This window comes from Eublepharis macularius, chromosome 13, assembly GCF_028583425.1.
Source record: "Eublepharis macularius isolate TG4126 chromosome 13, MPM_Emac_v1.0, whole genome shotgun sequence".
Lineage (NCBI taxonomy): Eukaryota > Metazoa > Chordata > Lepidosauria > Squamata > Eublepharidae > Eublepharis > Eublepharis macularius.
In genome coordinates, this window is record NC_072802.1 from 70882421 (window position 1) to 70907027 (window position 24607).

A 24607-nucleotide genomic window follows, 5' to 3' on the forward strand; every position below is an offset into this window, starting at 1 on the left:
TCCATGTTATGTGGCACAGGAGCTATTCAAGATGGGTAGCTGACTGTGTTCGTCTGTCTGTAGCAGCAGAAAAGAGCAAGAGTCCAGTAGCACCTATAAGACTAACAAAATTTGTGGTTGGGTAGGAACTTTCATGAGCCATGGCTGAAGAAGTATCTGAAGAAGTGAGCTGTGGCTCATGAAGGCTCATGCTCTACCACCAATTTTGTTAGTCTTACAGGTGCTACTGGACTCTTGCTCTTTTCTATGGCAACTATTCAGATGCGGATGTCAAAGCAGATAGCTATTTCGTTAAAACAGCATTTTCATTGTGCTGACTGAATAAAGGATTCACTCATCATTTTGGAGAAACAGAGTCAGGAAACAAGCTTCAATTTCATCAAATTTGCCCATGGCTTATAGCGTGCCCTGAAGGGCGTTATTTTCAAACCCAAACTAGCTTCCTTTGGTATTGCACATTATCTGAATATTTGGCACACAGAAAGCAAAGGAAGGATGAGCACTGTCGAGCATCTAGGTGGTGCTCCATTCAGTGAGGGACTCAGAAGAGAAAAACTTCTTTCCTTATTGTGTGAAAAATAATCTAGATGGCAAATCAGTAAGTGGGTGGAGGAAGTTCAAGAGGCCTGATTCTCATGACCACCCACCTCACTCTAAAACTGAGGGCACAGGATGCACAGCTGAGCTGGGAATGTTGGACCCTGAATTTTAGCTTATGGGGGTCAAACAACTCTTCTGACCAGCTATACATGCTGCCAGTCAAAAGGCCTATAAAATGCCACTTGCTTTAAATAATTTCACAATCCAGAACTCCTCTCCCCAGTCTCACAATGGAGAAAGGTTAATTTTGAAAAATGTATACCCTTTATAATGCAATAAAATGCCCCAATCCTGTATTTCAGTATACCATTTGTTACAGCTTCTTTTCACCAATTTTGAAAGTTAACTCCTTCAAAATTGCAATACTGATGCATGCATTATTAACTGATTCCCAGAGCAATCAAGTTGGCAGTAGGTATCACAAGGTGGCATCGGTATGTACAGTACACAAATTGATCATACTGAAGAGAAGATTAATAATAGTAACATTCGATTTATATACCGCCCTTCAGGACAACTTAATGGCCATTCAGAGCGGTTTACAAAGTATGTCATTATTATCCCCACAACAAAACACCCTGTGAGGTGGGAGGAGCTGCTCCAGAGAGCTGTGACTGACCCAAGGTCACCCAGCTGGCTTCAAGTGGAGGAGTGGGGAATCAAACCTGGTTCTCCAGATCAGAGTCCCATGCTCTTAACCACTACACCAAACTGGCTCTATTCTTCCTGGCTGGACTATTCTTCCTTGTATCAGATCCATTCCTATTTCAATGCTTAAGCCGGGAGTAACAGTAAAATTCCCTGGCAACACAGCCTGCTTCCACAAAGCAAGCATTCTCCATGTTGCTTTCATCACCACAGAGAATGTAAAGGTCTGCACAACTGAATTTCCACATAGTGCTCTGTGCACTTTCCTCGGCTAGTCCCTCGTGGCTACAATTTTCCCTTCATTTTTTCCTACCACACCACCAGAGGGCTATTTTAAAAGACTGGTAATTATGATAGTATTATAGTGTCACAACCCTATAGCAATTACAGTTCTTTAAAAAATGTCATCTGGTGGCACAGCAGAGAAAATGGCAGCTGCAAGAGGCTGACCACAGGAAAATAGCGCTGATGTGGGCAGGACCTGTGCAGGGCAAGAAAATGTGGACCATTTCTTCCAAATGGTACAGCTCTATCTAAGCAGCTACAGTTCTTACTCTTTTAGTGGTGGGGTGCATTATGATAGGCTACTTCAAAGAACCACCACCACAGAGCTCACATAACAACCATCATGCACAAGAGCTTGCCCTTAAAAGTCACGATGGATACTTGCCTCCATTAACTACTCTTTGGTCTGCTCCAGAACTAGAACTGTAGTCCGATGAATGAGACCCGGACCTTGAAATTGGGGGGCCTGATCCAGACTGGCCTATCCTTGGTGAATTCTGCCTTCCAGGTCCCCAGGACAGGGCATCCCTACTCCGCTGTCCAGGTGGAATGTATTTGCTCTCCCTGAAAGAGATAGGAAACACTCAACACGACGTCAGCCAAGAGCTAAACCCTCTGCTCCATTCTTCTGCAGTGCAAAACAAAGGGCAGGGAAACGACTAAAATGTTAGAAACAGAGGAACATGGCATCTTTTAATTCAAGGCATTGGTGCTGCAAACTATACAAAGCAAACCATTTTTACATTCATTATATTATTTCATAGCAGAAGAGAAGGCAGTGCATATGATCCCTTGGCAGCCAAGAAAAGGCACCAAGAGATTTAAATGCCCAAGTTTTGAAGGGTATTTATAGGGAAAAGGTACTACAGAGTTACATGGGGGCAAACTCTTGAGAATGGACCACCAGAATGTAGAGTAACATCAGATCACGTTCACTTATGGTTAAATACATCAGATCACTATTCAAAAGCACTAATATGTGACAAAGCAAATTAAAGAAATGAAAACCAAGAAGATTTTTATCCAGAATCATAAGGAAAATGGAGGAACCTGTCTTGCAACACAGGAGGCCAATCTTCTGATAGGATTCAAACTGGACTCAACAGAGATTACATGTCATATGCAATACCCCAAACATGCAAATCCAGATGAGTTCACACACAAAAACATTTTCATAGACAGAAAAAGCTTTGACTGGTACAGTAATTTTTGGGCTTTTGATTCCCACACAGCAAATAAATTAACAATCAAGCTGATTGGATTTAGTTCAGCAACCAAAATGTTTCTCAGCTATATGTTAGTGCAATGATTCCAAAATACCTGTTTGTCACACTATGGCCCTCTCGTTCATTCACATTTCTTTGAACAGCTGTGTATTTTTCTTCCTCTGACCGGTCATCATTTTCCAAAGCAGCCCGAGCTTTGTACTGAGTACTTGATTCAATTTCTTCTGCCAACTGGGTTGCTCTGGCTTCCCGCTTTAAAAATTCTTCGGAGTTATCCCTCTCTAAGGGCACCCTAGAAGGGGGAAGAGGGAAAGGAGGGGAAAAGGGGAAAGATTGATTTCAAGGCATATACTCCTCAAGGAAAGTGTTTGCAATGAGGTAATGTTTTATGCCAGTGGTTTTTTACATTTGTCTTGGGAAAGCCCTGCTCTCATTGACCTGTCTGCAAAGGAACCCCTGTACAATACAGAGAATTCTGAAGAGTATTCTAGAATGCACACTCAGTTCAAGCACAGCACTGTCAAGGTTTCATGGGCCACATCAGGTATCCTGCAAGGGTATATATCTTTAAGCATACCCAACATGTCCTAGCATTTGGACATTTCAAGGGAAGACCAGTCATGATTCACAGCTGTGTGTCAGAGAAGGGCTCCTACCATTAGTGATGGAAGGATAATGTGGCAGCTGTCAAATACACTAAGTCTCTAGAGGTACTGGAATGAGGTGGTAAGTAGACCTCACTACTTCCAGCTACAGGTGGGAGATGCCACCTCTGAATGTTCACCCATATACAAATTCCCTATAAGGTCTCCCCCCCCCCCCAAGGTCATTGTGGAGAAAGGTTCTGTTCTAACTCATCTGATGCTGGGTTAGTTCTCTTGAGCCACTTAAAACTTAACAAGTCAAAAACAAAGTAAATTAAAATATCAACACACACAATGCTGCAAAGGACGCACTAACCTTTTTGCTAAGCAAGCTAACTGTCAAATACAGAACTTATTAAGAAGGACTCGAGATAGCAGAACAGACCTTATTCCAAAAACATCCTTTTCTCATTCTGAACTATTCATTCAAATTTATATACAACTAGGACCTGCTGACAGATGTTCAAACCATACCATTCTTTTTTTACTCTCTCTCCTGGAAAGTTTAGCCTGTTTGTATAGGAGGCTGGTTTCAGAAGACCCATGCCCCCATTTTTCCTAGGTAGTAGGGGACAGGGACTTTCTCCAGCACACCAGGCTATGGCTCTGAGAAAAGATGCCTGTGGAGACACGATGAGCCAGAAGACACCAGTACAAAACATTTATTGCAACTTACGTATATGAAGATAAACTGCTGTCATAAGTCGACACTACGCCGTAGTTTTCTTCATTGTATCGAAACATGTCATTGGGATCCCATCCATTAGACTACAGGGAGGAAAAGCTTGGGTCTCAAAATGGCACAAATGCAGCAAGCACGTTTCCACAATTTTAAAGAAGTCTCTTTTTACTTTGCAATCAGAAGTTGCATCCTGGACATCTTTGAGCCACTTTCTACGAAGCACTGTTGCGGCACAGCTAAGTCCCATATGCATTGTTACCCATGGGAACGGAGAAATTTAAAGTAAATCTTCCCTGCCCAGCTGTAAAGGTGACAAGAGCGGCAGAATTCTGTAATCGCTTCACTCAGAAGTTCCAAAACTGTAATTCTCTCAAAACTGGAGAAGACTTCATTAATAGATCCACATAGTTTGTTTTCAAATGGGCACCTTCATTTCAAAGCTAAATTCAAAGAAGCTCAGTTTTACCTGATTTTGTATGTGTGTGCGTGTGTGTGGGGGGGGGATCCTCTGGAACAACCTCTCAGGGACAGTAGGGGTGAAAACCAATAACAATGTGCTTTCTGGACATTTTTGCTGCAGACTCCACCCATCCTGCTGATGTAAGGCATCATGTACTTACAACATCAGTTTCTAATGCTTCAAGTTCCTCTGCAGTGGAACCTTCACCACCATCCCAAGGTTCAAGATCCTTCTCTTTGTGTTCACCATTCACTTTAGCACTGATTGCAGAATCAGTAAAAGCATCTACAATTAAAAAAACAAAAATAAGAAAGAAGTGTGAATCTAGTGATCTACTGAAGCTCACCTCCTTCAGTAGATTCTTATTCTGCTTAATTTTAGAGCAGATCAGTGTGGGAGCTCTCTTTCTGTCACACACGAGACCCTTCCTTTGTCCTTCTTGGCTTATTATACTATGCCAGAGACTAGCCAGCTGGGTCTGGGAGACAGTAAATAGCACATTCAGGGAGCGGGGGGTTCTCACTATCTTAAAGGAGACAGTCATGAGACCACTTCAGAAAGTGGCTCTCCCTGGACCCAAGCACTCCCCCAATTACAAGCTGGTTCTTAATCTCGCCAATTGGAAAGAAGTTCTCTAGTGGAAGGTAGTTTCGCAACTCCAGGCTTTCCTAGATGAAACGCTTTACCTGGGCCCATTTCAATCTGGTTACTGCCCTTTTTTAGAACTGAAACTGCCTTGAGTGTCCAGATTGATGACATTTGCCAGGGGGAGTCCCATGATCCTGCTGACTCTGGTTCTCCTGGATCTTTCAGCACCTTTCAGTACCATTAGCCATGGTACCTTCGTCGCTAGGTTGAGTGGCGTGGGACGGTCTGGGCAGAACGTGTATTGGCTGATGATTTCATTCCCTCCTAGCTGACCAGTACCAGAAGGTGCTGTTGGGCTGCTCGACCCCAAACCTTCATGCTATGGAGTCCAGCGGGGTCTCAGCTGTCTCTCACAGAATACCTGCAACACTGCAGGGCATTCTGGGGCATGCACTAGGCTACCACCCACACCTTCCGAATCTCATAACTGCTTTGAATGAACGAAGTGTTGGCCTAAGGCACGTACACACTTTCCTGTACCTGTGCAGTGCAGTGGTAAGATTAGATATGTTGGCTAAAGGAAGCTTGCTGACTATTACTGATCCTCTCATGGGGAAACCCCTAATAATTTCTTGATGACTCCCAAGGCTCCCTGAAAAGCTACAGTACTGTGGCACTAGGGAGCTTCCAAACCCACTACTTTTAAGGTTTTTTTTTTAAAAAAAACAGCATTTATACTACGGTTTTTGCTACTAGTCCCCAACACTATGCTGGGGGGTGGGAGGAGTTATAACTCCCCTAAAATCATGTGCAAACAATATTGGCTTGTTAAAGAATTCCAAGATAAGGTTCATAGAACACTTCAGAAACTGAAAGTGCAATATAAATGCTAAGGACTATTATTAAGTCTGTGAGAGGACCTCAAATGTGTTTAACACTTGAACTCCAGGTTTCACATATCTATGATCTCTCGTAAGATTATATGAATATATTCCATATAGTCTCTCTTAGTAGGGGCTTGAAACAAAACTCCACATCTTGTAAAGCCTCTAGGAAAAGAACACACCCAGAACTTATTTAGTTGAAAAGATCCTACTCACAGCTCACAAACAATATGAGAAACAGAAACACAAGTTTCTCTGATGGCCAAATAACAGAACATCCACAGAAGAGATTTTTTTAAAAAACATTTTTGCTCAGATCTGGTTCTTGCTACAAATCAGAGTACACATAAGACATGTCACTCAGTGCTGAAAAAGGCAATGCTTTTATATCCGTGAATTAATTCTCCACATAATAAACCAATTATAAAGATGACCAACTGGAAAAACTTTCTATGTCTGTTTTTCATTTAAATTTTTTTTAAAAGCATTTATATCCCAGCTTTCCTCCTGAGAGCTACCCGAACCACATATATTTCACTGTAAGTCCACAAAAGAAAAATAGCAGTAATTTGAAAACAGAAGTGGCATTTTTAATAACACATGCAAGATAAGATTCTTGTATTTTACATTAAAAGACCCAAGGGTGGGGTGGGGTGGGGGCAGGGGGAGAATGAAGCGATCACCCCTCCAGTTCCATTCCCAGTCACTCGAGGGGTTGGGACCCCCACTATACCCATGAACAGCGACCCAAAGAATGGATCAAGTCTTCTCAACACCCAGTTTTCACTACAGGGACATTACCTGATGTTAAGGGGGAACTTATTCATGTTAAGCAATTGTGAGAATGTACCTTAACATTTAAGGATAGATGGAATGCCGAAGCACAAACTACGGTAAGTAGGATGAAGGTGTCACTAGTATGACCAGCGATGACCCACTGAACAGAGAGAGGCTGAAGGCACGGGGGGCGGCCCAACTAAAACAACAACTGCCACTATAGAGCCAGGTCCCCCCTTCCTCGGCACTTCTGCCGCATGAGCTCATCCTCTCTCTTACGGAGGCAGATCGTGCCTCTGCCTCCTCCAGGTGAGGCCTGAAAGGGCCGAAGAAAGTAAATGTAACTCGCACATCCTCTTACCCTTTGTTGAGGGAATACAAAAGGGGTCCAAGTCTCTTGGCTATTTTATAAATTTAAGGGGATATTATGGTCACTCCAAGGGGGAAAAGAAAAACAGTTGAAGTTTGTACAAGGCCCAGATCTAGTCCCAAGAGGGAAACTCACTCAAATAGTCCAATACTGATTCATCCACTTGCAGCATGCATGATTTCTAGTGCCAAAAAGCTACAACAACTGAAGTTACAAATACATCCATTACATATGTGGGGTTCTTTTTTGAAAAGAGCATTATGCTAAGTCAAAGTGCAGAAGCAGAAGACTGCTGAGTCAATTACCTGTTTCTGAAGGAACTACAACAAACATGGGAAGAGAAAGAAAGTAAAAATAAGTCAGATTGTAACGCAGGCGCAAGTTCAGGTGTTTCGCATTACACAGCCACGTTGCATTCTCTTTCACATTTACCATTAATTTCTATTCCTCCCACATTCCAAAGATGGACGTTCATGACATCAAAATCTGGACAGGTTGCCTATTCATCCGGATACATCTTTACCCTCCAAACCACATACATACTCTAGAAACCATCAAGATTTGAACACCGCTGAAGAAAACAAACATCAACAGCAGAGGCAGTTTGTCTTTGCTGCATGGCTAAATGCTAGAAAACAGAGAGGTACCGTAATAAAACAGAATTGCTTTAACACTAACAGCAAAGGTTTGCCCCAATACCAGAGCTGATTAAACCAAAACACAAGCCATAATTGTGCCACAAGTCCCAGAATCCAGCACATTCATCAGACAATACAAGGTCTTAAAGATCCAAAGAACTATTAATTTAATGAATTATAGTTAGCTATGTCCACATTAGACTGGGACTCAGGGCTTAACAATAGTCCAGGAATATAACTTTATATAGTGAATCAACTGATACATATACACATCCTTTCCCATTTTGTCAAATCTGATCCACTAGGTCAGGAGGAATTCAGAGGGCCAGGAATGAGTGTTCTTTGACACAATGGTCGTAAGCAGAACAAGCTTCTTCTGCATTCACCATATCTGGGCACTGTTCACAGCACAGATTTTTAATGCAAGAACAGTCAGCTGTCCTGTACTTCCTGTTCTCATAAAAGGTGAAAAATAAAAAGACTGACAAAATCTACCCCAGGTATTCCAGTACATATGGATCTGTAAATGTGCAAACGCACTCATGCTTACCCATTCTTGAGAAAGCATTGGGGGCCCATGCCTTCTTCCAAGAATGCAAGTTAAGCCCCAAGAACCTTCTTTGCTAGGAATGCCAGCATTTAGCTCTTCCCCCACCCATGCAAACACAAACATACACTCCACTAGACCCTCAGGAATTCCTTTGTTATTTAATAGAGCTTCCTGTTAAACCAGTCCAAGAAAGCCTCAGATGTTACTTAGCAGGCACACACACACACACACACACACACACACACACACAAACACACACACAGGACTGCTAAATTGCTTCCTCTACAGCTGAGATACCCACCATGTAAACTAATTTTAGCAAGCATTGTTCTGGACTCTGGGCTTTATTTGAAAGACAGTATTGGCAGCCTAACCCAAGTGTATCAAGGAACACTGGCTCCCTGTCAAAAAACTAGGAAATCAAAAAGTCCCCCCTTTTCAGATTCTTAATATGCTAACATTTATTTTTCATAAAGTGCATGTATGATCTTGACATGAGAACCTGCAAGAGCTTCTCTTAATCCCACGGCATTCAAAGCCTTGACCGCCTCTTGAGAACCCGGGTTTTACTCACCTGGTCCACCTCCTGCCCCTTTTTATCCCTTACAAATCCAGTCCAGTCTGATCTCTAATTTAACCTCCCTGCCAATACCTTTTACTATCGCCACTTTCTAAAAAAAAAAGGCTGAAAATATTTATTTTGTAAACATGAAGACAGCTGTGACAAGGAGCTCAAAGGCCCAGATTAAGTTTAAAATAGCTGCCACCACCCCACTGTGTGATTCCATAATGTTATTCCACAATGTGGCTATGCATTCGATAGAATGCAGTTAACACACCAGCTTTCCCTCCCTTTCAAACCTCAAAAATTACAAGGCATATAATCTTTTCTTCAGGTACCATGACACTAACAGCAGCAATCCAATGCAGAGTTACTCCAGTCTAAGCTCAATGAAAATAAAGGTCTTAGAGTAGAGTGACTCTGCACAGGATTGCACTGTAAAGCTTCCAAGTGGCTGCATCCTCTTGGTTAACTCCAAAGACTGTTTGCTTCAAATGGGGGTATCCTCTGGTAGAATTTATAACTCAGTGCCAAATCACATGCTTTGTATGTATATAAGGTCTTCCCTAGTTTCTCCAGTACTATTGCAGGAAAGGCCCCTGACCAAGAAACTAGAAGAGCAGCTTAGCTCAGTACTGTCTACCCTAAACTACTGGAATTGAAATTTTAATTATATCCTAACTAGAAATAACTTGTGCAGCCTTTAATAAAATCAAAAAGTGAAACTGGTATAAGAGAATATTTTCACATATATAAACATACCTCTTCGAGCAAAACTGGAATCCATGTCTTTGAATTGCACCATAACAAAATCTGAGGACTTGAACAGGATAGTTTCTATTATGTCTTCTCGTTTTGGCCCCAGACTGGATTCTGCAGTTTTTCTATGAGCTGCATCAAGCACTAAATCACACTGAAATACAAGGGAGCAATCTTTACTGTCCAGAGTGCACACATGTAACACGATAATCTTATAAATATCTTTTCCAATTTTTAGCCAGGGTAAAATTAAAACTCCTAGAGAAATTAACCAACAGAAATGTGCATATCTTTCTGAGAAACAAGAATGATGGCATGCCATTACTCACACAACCAGTTAATCAACTTCAATTAAACTGTATCAACAAGCAGCTAAGTGATTGTTACTATTTTCAATGGCTGGTCAAAAAGAGAACTTCCTCAAACTCAGTTCTGTCCCACAACCGATAACAACTCAAAGTTTCTACAGGGGCATGGTGCAGAAAGTGCTCTTTGGCAGATAACAACATTATCTTTAGAACCAACAAACAGTTCAAAAGGAAAAAATAAAAGGAGTACGCTGACAGAACCCCACATCAGATCCTTAAATTATCCACAGGCAAAACTATACCTGCTTATCTGCATTACAGGTTTAAGAAACTGAGCATAGTATTTTGAGTTGTGTGGTTGCCACCGGGTTGTCATCACTAAACATTTAAACTTCAGTTTCCAGCAATTATTCTAGTAAAACCTGCTGGTGTTCAGAAACATCCACCACAAAACCACAATACTCAACAGAGATACATTTATTTTAAGGATTGTCAATTATTTCCAAGCAGAAAAGATTAGTAAATCCTTCACTAGCTGTTGGTTATACTGTATTTTCACTTGCGCTGTGTAATTCCACCTTAGATCTCAGTGAGAAAGGCAGACTATAATAGTAATAGTAATAGTAATAGTAATAGTAATAGTAATAGTAGTAGTAGTAGTAATAATAATAATAATAATAATAAATAATTGCACATTTATTAATTCTGTGCACTGGAGCTTCAAGCAACAACCAAACAGGCCAGATCCCAGCACTGTTTCTGCATTCAAAACAGTTCTGTCCTGCCAAGCAGTTAGATGGGAACAGTAACAAGAAAAGAATTTACCTTAGAACTGTAAGTTTTAAAAACTCCTTCATACATATTTCCATTTTTCACTTGTACTTCACATTTTGATCCCTAGATGCAAAACACAAGCTGTTAAAGAGGAATTCTCATTCCAATACAGGGATTAAACAACTAAGCACTATCGAGCAATGAGAAATAGCAACAAGCAGTTCATGCAACTTAGGGGCAGAGTCTTCATTCACACACACACACCCTCCCCAGCTCCCAGTTAATGTCTCCCAACTCACCAATGTATAACGCAGCCGTTAATAAAACTGAACAAAAACAGCTGAACATCAGAATGAAATTCTGTCACACTAAACATTCTCCATTCACTGCTGACTTAACCTGAAGTCCCCGGAAGTCAGAGGTATCACATTTGCATACCACCTTCCCGTCCAGGAACTCAGAGCTACACTTTATCCTCACAACCCTGAGACCGATTAAGGCAAGAGATAGCAACTTCCTCAAACCCAGCTGCTCGGTGAGAACCTGAAGCTGGGTTTCCTAATCACTGTGCCACATTATAAGGTCTTATGCTGCTTCTGAAGGCTGCTGAAGCTTGGAGGAGACTCCAGAATGAGGGTGCAAAATCAAACGGTGCCCATGAAAATATTTTAAGTACATCTGAAGCTCTTGCAAATATACTAGGGGAGGCGCAGTCAGCACAGACTAACGGCACAATTTTTTTAAGACTGGGAGGCTGCCCAAATGACTCATTTCTCACTTCCCAACTGTCAACATTTTAAAGTGTAGCTCAGTGTGCAGAATGTAAGGCTTCAGTTCTCCATGGGAAGGCCAGAGGCCAAGAGCAAGTACTATGCCAACCCCGTCGAAAAGAGACAGTGCATAAATTTCCTGGCCCTAAATAGGGGTCTTCCACATACACTTACTAAACCACTGTGATATGTTCAGAGAATGTTGCAGTTGCAAGTGATTTTGCCATAGGTAAAGAACTTACAACAACAGATGTAAGTATGTGAACCATTCGCATGTTTGCATAGATGCCATGAAAAGGAATCTGAAACAAGAGAAAAACTCATTAGGCGTCATAGTGCTACTTTCATATCACAAAAATTCAAATGATTGGGACAGAAAACCCTAGGAAGCTACAAGTAACAGTTTGATTAACCCAGTTCTGAATCAAGACAATGGGCATTATTTGTCCGTGTGCTGTACTAACCTGACAAGAAGATGAAAACTGCAAAACTCTCCTAGTCACCAAATCCCACCAAGTCAAATATTTTAGACAGCTAACAGTCTTAATTGTTTTTTGCATTTCTGTGGTCAATTTCACAGAACAATTTCACAGAATTACAATTTCACAGAAATTGTATTTCACAATTACAATTTCACAGAAATTACAATTACAATTTCACAGATTACAATTTCACAGAAATGCAAAAAGCTAATAGACACAGACTTCAGTGTCATAAGATGCCCACTTTAATAAGAGTGGGTATACATACAGACACCCCTATACCCACACACAGTCCGAGTCAGGAATTTCCAATCTTTCTGAGCCTGTGGGCACCTTTGGAATTCTGGCACTGGATGGTAGACTCATCCACAAAATGGCCACCACAGGAGGTGGAGCCACACACACACACACACAGCCCAGATGCAGGGGACAAGAGGAGAAATTTAAAAATACACACTTGAAATTCGGTATGAGAGAATAAAACCAACACTGTGGTGCCAGTTGTCACCAAAATAACTTTATTTTAATCAGCACAGTCAATCAGATCTCCAGTGGCCAATCACAAGTCCTGCTTGGCCTGACCCACTTTCTAAAAACACTTGGCAGGTGCCCGGGAAGATGTTAGCAGGCGCCATGATGCCCATGGGCACCTTGCTGGGGAAGCCTGGCCTACGTATATTTGAATATGTATCAGGGCAATGGCAGTGGGATGTAAAATACTTCCATAAGTTAGAGCTGGGCTTCAGTTCTCTGCCATAACCAATAACTAGCTGAAACAAAAATTATGCAGAAGAGAAATAAATAAATCTCAAAATGATGTAAAATGAATAGTTATGCAAATATTCTTAAGCTGTATTATTTACAGAAATCACAGAATTTTCATTTCTATTAACAGGATTCTAATTTCCTTGAAGCAGTTATTTCTATCAAGCTTGCTGCTTATAACCAATTTTACATTAATAATAACCTACCTTATTTTAATATCTCTATTGTTTTACATGGCAACAAGCAGTGAGTGATGAGGGGCAGAAAAAATTCCAATGTTATATTTTTTGTGGAAAATTTTCTGCTTCACATATGTTACTGCAGTCTCTGCTTATCTACAGTTGTTAGGTGCTGCAAATCAATCGCGTTAGATGGGCTAAGTGTGGGACATGAAGCATGGAAAACCCCCAATACTTGTACATGTTCCAGGCTTGCACACAGTATATTTGCCACAGTACAGTTTTGCTAACATTATTTAAATATTTAAATAATTATTTAGCATAATTAAAGTGAAGCAGAAGCAATAATATCTTAGCTCTAACGTTGGGAAAGATGGGAGTAGACACATCCATTTACTTGAGAATTTAAAATTAGTAATACTACATGAAACATAGATGCATGCACCTAGAAAAGCTAGCAACACCCCCCCCCCACACACACACACACATGCACTCAGTACGCTCACACTAAGCGACAGTTTAACGGTGTTATGTATTCACTTTAGAAAGGGGGGGGGGGAGATGAAGAAGTTACCCAACCTATGACTCCCATAGGCCTCTGAATAGATATTTTGGAGGTACCAATTGACTTTAAGCATACACATCTTCAGCCAAGCATTAGGCATATAAAAATGGAGGTTCTGACATAATTCAGATGTATTACTGCCTGGTAGCTAATTCCCCCTGGTTAACATCCTGCCAGCACAAAACATACAATGTCCTTACAAACTAACATACACATGTCTCTGATCCTTGTTCACGAAACACTGAAATGTTGCCCCGGCAGCTGGTCTTGGTGGGCCTGCTCAAGTGCGTGCGCAGCGATCCCAGAGCTTGAAGACTGGAACCTCTCTCCATTCCTCTGTCAATTTTAGTTTTATGAACCAGAGAGGAGGAAAAATGAAAAGCCCATCTTTTAGAATAAAAACTAATCAGTTGACAGTCTTCTCTTTGGGCTGCCTCATATTGTCTGGCTGTTATTTTGCCATGTCTATACTGAAGCACGTCTGGATTGTGACATCACCAATTATCCTAAAAAAACATGTTAGGAGTTAAGTCATGTGAGCAGTCAAGTAGGGGACTTGTCTTGTCTTACAGGAAGAGCTTTCCAGACAACACAACTTGTTGTCTGGAGATCCAGCGAGGTACAGGGGAAAGCTCATTTTAAAGCTTACTCTGCGGCAGCGATGGCAGCAAGGGAAGAACTCTTTTCTGCCACCGTTACGTCTGCACAGTGTAGGCCAGTGGTGCTCTTCTGGGTGGTCAGAAGATTGCTTGGTGACCCGCTATGGCCACCTGACGCAGCACTTTACAGACAGGCTCTTTTGCATCTGTTCTAACTTCGACTCCACATGAGCAGCGGCCAGAGGGTGCCAGGGTGCAGATTGTCCAGTGGTTTGGGACACTTTTCAGCTGATTCAGTCCACGGATGCAGACGGGATACTTGAAGGTTTGAGGCTTATCATCTGCTTGTATGACCCTTGCCTTTCCCAGCTACTTAAATCAGCCGGGGGAGAGGTTGCTGACTGGGTCTAAGAGGTGGCCAATGCTTCCTTGAGAGAAGGGGTGGTTGCCCCAGCCTTTTAACAGCCTATGGTGTGCCCGCTTCTAAAGAAGACTATCCTGGACCCAGGAGAGTGCAACAACTATCCACCAGTCTCAAATGTTCCATTCCCGTGCAAAACGACTGAATGGGTGGTGGTTGGACAGCTTCAGGCTTTCCTGGACGGGGCCATTTTTTTTAATCCTTTCCAATTTGGAGTTAGGTCTGGTTACGGGACTGGAACAGCCTTGGCCTCCCTGGTGGGCGACCTACGCCAGGAGACAGACACAGGGAATGGGACGCTGCTTTTTTTTCTTGGATCCCCCAGCAGCTCTTGATGCCACTGATCATGGTATCCTTCTGGACCGCCTTTCTGGGCTGGGGTGGGAGGCATCGTTCTGTGGTGGTTCTGGTCCTACGTGCCAAACAGGTTTCAGAAGGTGGTACTGGGGGACTGCTGTTCAGCTTTGGTCTCTGGCCTGGGCAGTTCCTCAAGGTTCCACCTTATTCCCTATGCTCTTTAATAACTAAATAAAACGGCTGGGGGCGGCCATCAGGAGATTTGGGCTGAGTTGTCACCAATATGTGGATGACGCTCAGCTCTATCTTGTTCCCCCAGCCAATCCCAGGAAGGCTGCAGAAACTCTGAACCAGCGCCTGGAGGCAGTTTTGCAGCGGATGTGGGCTAATAAATTGAAGCTGAATCCCAACAAGATGGAAGTACTACCGGTGAGTGGAAGGTCTGACCCAGGATTTAAGGTTTCACTCATTCGGAATGAGATCGCACTCCTCTTGAAGGGAGAGGTCCATAGTTTGGGAGTACTCTTGGAACCAGGCCTGCTGCTGGAGAAGCAGGTGGCAGCTGTGACCAGACTTGAACTTTACCACTTACATCTAGTTAGCCAGCAGCGGCCTCCCCTGTGCAGAAAATATCTGGCCACTACAGTGCATGCCCTTGTTACATCTAGATGACTGCAATGTGCTCTACATGGGGCTGCCCCTGAGAAGTATTCAGAAGCTTCAACTGATGCAGAATGCTGCAGCCAGTGTGTTGACTGGAGTGGATCATAAAAGTACTGTATCACTCCAATCTTGGCCCATCTACACTGGCTCCCAATTTGCTTCCAGGCACAATTCAAGGCGCTGGCTTTGACCTTCAAAGACCTATAGGGTTTGGGGCCACCAAACCTGAAGGACCAATTATAATAACAACAATATAATAATAATAACAAGAAAAGTGTGCTTATATACAGCCCTTCTGGACAGATTAGTGTTCACTCAGAGCAGTGAACAAAGTCAGCGTTATTATCCTCACAATTCAGCTGGGGAACTGGGCTGAGAGGAGTGGCTTACCCAAGGCCACCTGCAGAGCTCATGGCAGCAGTGGGAGTCGAACCAGCAAATTCTGATTTGTTTCCCAACCACTACGCTTCAGCAACTCTCCCTTATAAATCTACCTGACCACTACAGTCCTCTTTGAAGGTTTTGTTTTGGGTGCCCCCACTTTCTGAGACTGGACTTGCGGTGACACAGGAGAGGGCCTTCTAAGTGGTCGCATGCAAACTCTGGAACTCTCTCCCTAGGAAGACGTCCGTCTCTTTCTGTTGCCATCTTCCACCAGTGAGGGTAGACGTTTTTGTTTTGTTAGGCATACCCTCAGTGATTCCTCCGTCATGCCCAATGTTTTTTTTTATATTTTAGTATGTTTTTCGTTCAGGTTTTTATATTGTGTTGTTGTTGTTGCTGCTTTGGTTGGCTTTAATCATTTTAAAAGAAGAAGAAGATGATGATGATGATGATGATTTACATAATTTATAGTCCGCCTTTCTCACTGAGACTCAAGGCGGATTAGACAGTATGAGGTTAATACAATCGGTATCAAGTAAGTACATTTCAACACAATACCATAAGGTAAACATATACAAGTTTAAAAACATAGCATCAGCAAGGATCCAAGACAGAGTAGAAAAAATACTGAAGCAAAATATAATCAATTCTAGGACTAACAGTAGACAACATGGAACGCTGGTTGTACATAGGAGTACATATTTAAAGCAGCAGATAATATACAAGGCATGATCTCCAACTCGTTAGCGATGTCTATGATCTCCAACTCGTTAGCGATGCATCTGAGACCCCATCCCTACAATACATCCCTCCCATTTGAGTAAAAAGTCTTTTTGAATAGGTCGGTTTTGCATCATTTACAGAAAGCCAGGAGAGTGGGGGCTCTTCTGACTTCCTCAGGCAGGTCAGTCCACATGACAGGGGCAACCACAGAGAAAGCCAGTGTAAGGGCTGCTGCTGACTTCACCCGTGTGCAGCCTCGCTTCTGCAGAAGACTCTGTTCAGATGAGCGAAGCTGCCGTGGAGGAGCATAGGGAGGGAGGCGGTCCCATAGGTATGCCGGACCGAAGCCGTGAAGAGCTTTGTAAGTGATAACTAATAGCTTGAACTGAGCACGGTAAACAATGGGTAGCCAGTGTTTTAATTTGTTAGCCACCTTGATGGCCCTTATGAGGGCAGAAAAGTGGGTCATAAATTTTGTTAAATAAATAAAATAAATGAGAGCAATGGTTCCATGCTTCTTGTACCACTAATAAATGTTTCTAGCAATACAAGGCATGAAGCACCTGGGCAGTTCTAGCAATATAAGGCATGAGGCACGTAAGAAAATCTACAACATGTACTTAAATCAGTTTGACATCACTTTAAGTACCATAAGTTGTGTTTCCCCCTGCCCCAATTTCTCAAATATGAGAAATAAGAGTGGAAAATCTCAAGGCCATGTCAAGGACAGACTTATTTCTTTACTCAACCTCTCACCACAAGGGAACAATGATGGAACTGAGCTAACACATACACTTTAGACTTCCACCCAGTTCACTGCATCTCCAGTAGCAGTTGTAGCTGACAACTGTTATTATTAAATTTTATACAGAAATAATATTAATTATATGTACAACAAATAGTCATTAATTAAACAACAGCTAGCAATTTTTGTTATTTTAATAGTCCTCTACAAAAGGCAGGAGTTAATGTTTCAAGCTTCAAACAGAAATAAAAGTATTTATTTGCTACCAATCACCTTTATACTATTGTGCCTATATATTAACAGTTGCCAAAGATATCTAGAAAACATATTTAGTATTTCATAACTCCCAAATATAATCTGATTTGTAACTGTCTTGCAGCATTCCCTCAATGCTTAACACAGATCCATCTGGCACCGAAAAGGTTGACGTTTATTGTAAGAGATGGGTTCAACAGTGAGATATTAAATCCTTCTGCTTTTCACCACAGTATTTATTGTTATTAGACAAGCATCAGCAACACCATGCACCAAGCGGAATACTAAAATATATACTTACTGAAGGCTGAGGCGGCCCTTTGCCACTGCTGCGACCTCTGAAATTAATAAAGAGAGAGGAGAGTGAACAAAGAAGAAATTTAGACTGCAGAACTCTTATCTTTTCTCAAAAAAGAAAAACAGCAAGCCTAGTCATAGCTCTGAGGAACAACAGATACTGGAACTCAGGACTCTGACAGGCTGTTTTCAATAAGCATCATGCAGTCCCCACAACAGAAAGTTATCCACTTCTCAAACTCTTCCTAATGAACTCACATGATCCAGGCCTTTAAATTTTGTCTACCACTTGCAAGGGGAAAACTTTCAACAATGTACATTGTAGTCTTTGCTCCTGGGAGTTCCATCACCTCAAAGTACACTAGCCTCAATAAAAAGCAGCTCCTGTTTGAAAGAATGCAGGTCAAATGCATATACTTAGAAAGCTTACAAGTATCTTGTGTTTTAATTATGAACAATAAGGGAGAGTGCCCAATAGCAATACATGTGCAAGATATAGCCTTGTTACAGTGCTTAAGACTTATTTGTTCCAAATCAAAATTAACTGGGGGGAAAGCCAATACTAAGTGCTCAACTATGTCTGGGAAACCCTACTCTAATCATTCACGCACATATTTTGTACGATAAATATAGGCTTCCCTTACTTCTTAGAAATGTATGCTATCTTTGAGAGACCTGTATGCCTGTAATATTACTCTATAGGTATCAACTATTGCACATACTTGGTGGAAATGTCATTACATAGAAGAGTTGTGGAATACAATCTTGCACCAAATCTTTTTGTTAACTGGCTACAAAATACCAAAGAACCTGTGCTGATATTTCTGAATCAATGGGATGATATGGAGATCCCATCAATTTGACAAGACCTCATCAGTATCTTTTTAATGGCAGCAAAAAATTAAACTGCTCTAAAATGGAAATCACATACTGTACTGACAATTACCAGTTGGTACTCTAAAATGTGGGACCATTTTTTATTTGAAAAAATCAACGATGGAATCTATCAAGCCGAAAATTTCCCCCAAACAACAAATTTTATGGAAAAATGGTTCCCCTTTTTTGAATACATTTCTAAAGAAAATCTATATCCTCCCAATAAAATATACCAAACAATCCTGAATCTATAATCCAAAATATATCAGAACATTCAACCTGAATTTGTCTTTCCATGTTTTACCTTTCTCTGTTATGTAGTTTTCAATGATTTACCCATGTTGTATTTCATACTGTAAACAGTTTTGTTAATAATTGAAATAAAAGTAATTTTCAAAAAAAAACCCTATTGCACATACAATATGGGCCAATTATTACTAACCTAGTGTCAGCAACATGCACGGTGCTTTACAGAGCACAGTTTGACAGATCCATAGAGATGTGACACAACAAAAAAAAAAGTGATGCAGGTGAAAGTGGGGATTAACAAAAGAATATGCATCCATTCCAGTTACCTGCACTTAGGCTTAGGTTCAGTAGGGGAGATATTGTTCTTTAAAAATGTGTTTTACTTGCAACCAACACCTTCCTTTCTGACAATGGAAGCCAGCTTTCACCATGGCCCATGTTGAACAGTATTGCTATCAATATTATATGCAATATCTTTCCCAGAACAGTCTTATTTTTCACTAAATATGAAGTCCAAGTTTCTATTCCACAGGACATACTCTCCAACCCATGTGGTGGTATGACTGCACACATACTGCAAATCTGCACAATGGTTCCTTTCTAAAAGTTTTTTTTAAAGGCTCAACAATGCATGTTCTGACAACTAACTGTGAACATCAAAATAAATCAGGCACTGAAACTGACATCCCTGTTTTAACATTATTTCCTTCAACCTATTCTGGATCATGTACAGATTTTGAGAACATCGGTTTTTATTGTCAGCTCCAACCACAGCTCCACACAGCAGTTACAGAATGAACGGCTACTTGCTTTGGCTCTATTGCTTTATCATAAAGGTTCCCTCCTGCCTTTACCGCAATGAACATACAAATTAGTTCCTTTCACTCAAGTATACTTCAAGTACTTTACATGTAACAATACAGCAGACTCTGAAGAACCCTCAATTAGCCACAATCATCTGACTGGGCAAAGCAAATCTTGGAACAGTTAAATTAACACAGTATCCACCAGCAGCACTGCTAAGGCCCTGCCTCCAGTTGCAAATACCATTTAACGTGTAGAAGTCTCCACTGCATTCAAAACAGCTGCTAAAACGTCAGCAACTAGTTCTGCCTGTACCAGGAATCCAGAGCATCGTTACCCTATCAGAATTAAAGGCCCATCGTGAAAGCAGGCAGGATGTGTATGTGGAGAGGATGTCAGTACACTGCAACCACCCTTATGGGTAACAATAACACTCAGCACACAACTCCCCATAAGATCTGTCAGCAAGACCTGAACCACCCAGAATGAGGGATGGGTGGACAGAAATTGCCCTCACCAGAACATCATGTCCAGAAGTGAATGGCAACTCATATGAAATATATTCTGGGACACTATTAAGGTGGGGAGCAAATCTTCTTCCTGCCCTCTTGACACCATTAAACCCAGAAATTCTTGTCGGTTTCTATCTGCTCCGCCTCATCCAGTAGTATGTTGGTAACACTTGACTGGAGTGACAATTCATAAATAAAAGTATGTAAGATAACTGCAGGTACTTTGTGCACGCAGTCAATCAGCTCTAACATTTTACAGTAGCAAACCCAATAGCAATAACTTTGTCACCAGACAGCTAGCTCCCACTAGCAAACACAGAATGTAAACCTAGAAGAATTTCAGTACACATCCAGGAGCTGTTGTAGAGACAGTTTCTTTAAAATTCTGCTGAATTTAGAATTTTAAAACCTTAGAAATGCTTTAAAAACATTAATGAATGAAGCTTGTATTACTTCCAACCAATTGGGCTTATCAGACAAACTGGTACATTCAGAACTGGTATTCAATTACCTTTGGGTGCTTACATAGTGTTGACAACCACGCTCTACACTGCAGGGACTCAGAGGAGTACTCCCTCTGTGCTACATTTACAGAGGCATCTGCCAGGAATTGTGGGATGCTGCTTGTATGTGCATGGTACTCAGGCTACTTAAGGTAACCTGAGCTTCGGCCTTGATGATGTGTTAGAAACCCAAGCCTATGCTACAAATAAACCAATATATGTGCATACACAAGGGGCACCTGAGAACTTGCTCTCTGAAATCTGTAGCCTAAAATTGCCCATTCAAATGCTGAGGGGCAATCAATTGAGAACTACAGTGTACATCAAAGGTCCCTGTAGCTTTCATTAAAATCCTTAAATTCATTTTGACCTCAGTACTGATCATATATTAAACTTGCTCATGTAATCCTTTTTTCCTGTGATATCACAAAACATGAGATCAAATCAGGAAAATTAGTTTTGTTATATGTGCATGAAGACCCTCTCCCAAGGAAAGCACAGCAACATTCTACCAGGACAGCAGCAGCCCTCGGAGGCTAGGAAACAGCGACTTAGCCAGTGCTATCAATCAAATTTCAAAGCAGAGTGGAGATCTGGACCTGACTTTCCAAAATCCAAACACAACCAGTCACTGCAGTGGCTAAGTATACAGACCTAGTCATAAATATAGTACAATTCTATGCATGTTGATGCAGAATGAAGTCCTACAGAATCAAATTATGAGTCTTTCAAAATAAGAATGTGCAAGACTATACTCTAAGAGAGATATCTACTAGCATTCCTATATACCATTCTAAATTCAACGCTTTCATTTTGACTTTAAGAGACTGAACTTTAGCTACATGCTTAGAATCCTGGCAGAATTAAATGTTTCAATACTGATTTTATTATTCTGAATTTATTTCTGTGCTGGACTTGTGTGCCAGAAGCTACTCTGAGAAACGAATTTTAAAGCTGTTCTAAACTACTTGAATTAAGTAACTCAATCTAGCTCCCAAGAGTGCTGAGCTAGAAGACCGCACACTTAAAAACTACTAGACAGCACACCTGAGGAGAAAAAAACAGTCCAGTGGGACACTATCTTATGATGTGGGTTGGAATAGAGCCATAAGTGAACTATGAACAACTGCACAATGAAATCTAATTTGCGAACCAGTTTGACTTCAACAAAACAGAAAGTGAAACTCCTACTGACCTGCTAAATGACTGATTATGCCAATGGCAAAGAGGTTTCCACAAAACTCTTAGTATTCTTTCTTTCTGCATTATGGTATTTCATGCCTTAGACAGTTTTTGTTTGCGCTTTCCTACTGCATTGTTCACTGAATAGCTTATGCCATCTATTTTGTTTTCTGTATTTTTTAGACCACCTGGAGTAAGAAACATAGGCTAAACAAATAAATACTTAGTCCACTTACAGTGAAATCCTAAACAGAGTTGTGCCAGTCTAAACCCACTGAAATCAATGGCCTTAGACTGGAGAACTCTGCTTAGGATTTCACTGTCAGTGGACCAAAACTTTCTGTAATTTATTTGGATGGATTCATGTATTTTAAAGGGGGAATATGTTGTCTAAGTAAGATTACCAATATTTTTCGGTTTGCTACGATCAAAAGGTTACTACAGTTGCAGTGTTGCTACTTTCAACCACCTCAGTATACATACATTTGTGATTTTTAAAAATTTTCTCCAGATTCAGGATTTAATGGCACCTCTTCATTTCTTAGATCAGTTAAATCTTTTGTTTAAATGACATTCCTTTAGATGGGACTGACAAAATTACTTCTGATTAAACAACAGGACTAATTTAGATTTGGCCATGTGAGGACAAAACATGAAGAACGGCTAGATGCTTAGAATTGCTGTCTAGCCTCTTCCTTCTCCCCCTCCCACCCACACTGTGATTCAGACCCTTCTGCCTTCTACTACCTGGGTCACAGGAACCACACCTTTCTGCATACTTTGCTCACAAACAGGTTATTTCTCCTGCCTTCTCTCATTGCTGTCTCTTTCATACTTTCGGCACATCTGTAGTGCTGAAAAAACAAGCAACTGCAGTTTCTCCAGTCCGTCCAATATCACTCCCCTGGCTTCTTAGTCCTCATATTGTAAATAAAATGCAGTCTAGCATCTTGTGCCAATGGCCTATTTATACTCCACATGTACATGCCCTTAAGATGTGGTTGTATAGGTACTGATTAGCTACTGGCGGGTGGGGGGGGAGGGGCTCAAGGTCTCATCACTGTTTTAACAGTAATGAAAGCTGATTTAGCACATCAAAAATTATGATGAATACTGCGGTAGGGAATTGCTGTGCTATAGAAAATCTAGTTTGCGGAGAAAGGAAAGTTGTCATATTCCCTACAAATGTTTTGAGGAAAAGGTTTACATGTCAAACACAGTAGGTGTTCCCACTTGCTGCCACAACAGCAGATGTGTATACCCAGTTCCTTCAGACTTTTATTCCCAATGGCTAAAAACGAACTATTTGTTCATGTTTCATGTAGAAAAAACTGACTTCAAACAGACAGCAGCAAGCCATTCCACCTCAGCAGTGTTATAATGTACAATAAATTAGAGCTGTAGCACAGAGAATTGTAAAAAGGTATTCAAAAGCTTATGAGCAGCAGCTACCGGTCTCAGATCAGAACACTACAATTCCTAAGCTATATTAGCACACAGTAAAGACTCCCTACAGAGAGCCAGAACATAAATCTATTTTAGAAACACAAATTAGGTTCAAAAGAAGTACTTTTACTCTTCTTTACATACATTTTCAATTAGCTTCAGGTGGACAGCTGTGCTGGTCTGCACTACAACAGCAAGATTCAAGTCCAGTAGCACTGTAAAGACCAACAAGATTTCCAAGGGCTATGCTTTCAAGAGTTAAGCTCCCTTTATCAGATAGGGACACTTTCAATGGACTCACCAACACTTTTTTCAAGATCTGGATAACTTCCCACATTCACTTATCAGCACTGATCTGAGACAGGCCACCACCTCTGAATCTAATCAATTAGCCCAAGGGTTAGGAATAATTGTATTATATTGCAACTTAAAGAGGTAAACACCAGAGAAAGAAACATAGTTATTTCTACTGTAATCTCACCTACTGCTAGTATGCACAAACAGTTCTTTAAAAAGAAGTTCTTACCCCCGCCCCCCAAATACCTTTTCACACAAAGATGACTTCACCAAACAGGTCTTGCTTTATAACTCCTTTCAATAATATTTCTATTCTTCTACTCTGTTACCCCACCTAAGGGCGGGGGGGGGGGGATAAGATCACAGGGAGAGGCCCTCTTGATTGTCCCATCAACCAATGACGCTCACCTGATGAGTACACAAGAGAGGGCTGCCCCACAATTATGGAACAATCCCCTCAGGAAGGCCTGGCTAGTCTCTCCACTTTCAATCTTTAGGAAGCCGCTGAAGGGTTTTATTTAGAACTGCATTTGATTAATTCGATATATATTGAACATTTCAGATTATGGTTTTAAACGGAGGTATTTTTGTGTATTTTATGTTTGTCGTAAGCCACCTTGGGTGCTGCAAGGTAGAAAGGCAGCTAATGTTTTAAATAAATAAAATATAGCAGTAACTTCATTCGTATAGGAAACGATTTTCTCAAGCTGTGAGAGACAAAGATATTCTATATGCTAATATTACATTTATCTTTGAGATTTATTTAATTCTTTCATAGCCTGTTTTTTCCCCCAATGGGTACCCAAAGCAGCTTACATAGTTCTCCTCTCCATTTTAC

At 41.1% G+C, this 24607-nt stretch overlaps 1 protein-coding gene across 9 annotated transcripts in view; it reads right to left on the reverse strand.

The window, feature by feature from the left end:
• Positions 1 to 24607, reverse strand: part of ATXN2 (ataxin 2) — a 59638-nt gene that overhangs the window by 31854 nt on the left and 3177 nt on the right. For 5 of the 9 annotated variants that reach the window (XM_054995793.1, XM_054995792.1, XM_054995788.1 and 2 more), the window contains exons 2-10: positions 17905 to 17941; positions 11768 to 11827; positions 10807 to 10878; positions 9677 to 9827; positions 7470 to 7484; positions 4706 to 4830; positions 4080 to 4171; positions 2854 to 3051; positions 1919 to 2097 (exon numbers count right to left, since the gene is read on the reverse strand). In XM_054995793.1, the coding sequence (XP_054851768.1) occupies positions 1919 to 2097; positions 2854 to 3051; positions 4080 to 4171; positions 4706 to 4830; positions 7470 to 7484; positions 9677 to 9827; positions 10807 to 10878; positions 11768 to 11800 (865 nt within the window). In that variant the 5' untranslated portion in view covers positions 11801 to 11827; positions 17905 to 17941. The remainder of the gene's footprint in view (positions 1 to 1918; positions 2098 to 2853; positions 3052 to 4079; positions 4172 to 4705; positions 4831 to 7469; positions 7485 to 9676; positions 9828 to 10806; positions 10879 to 11767; positions 11828 to 17904; positions 17942 to 24607) is intronic. The other 4 variants (XM_054995796.1, XM_054995795.1, XM_054995794.1 and 1 more) reach the window with 1 other exon arrangement.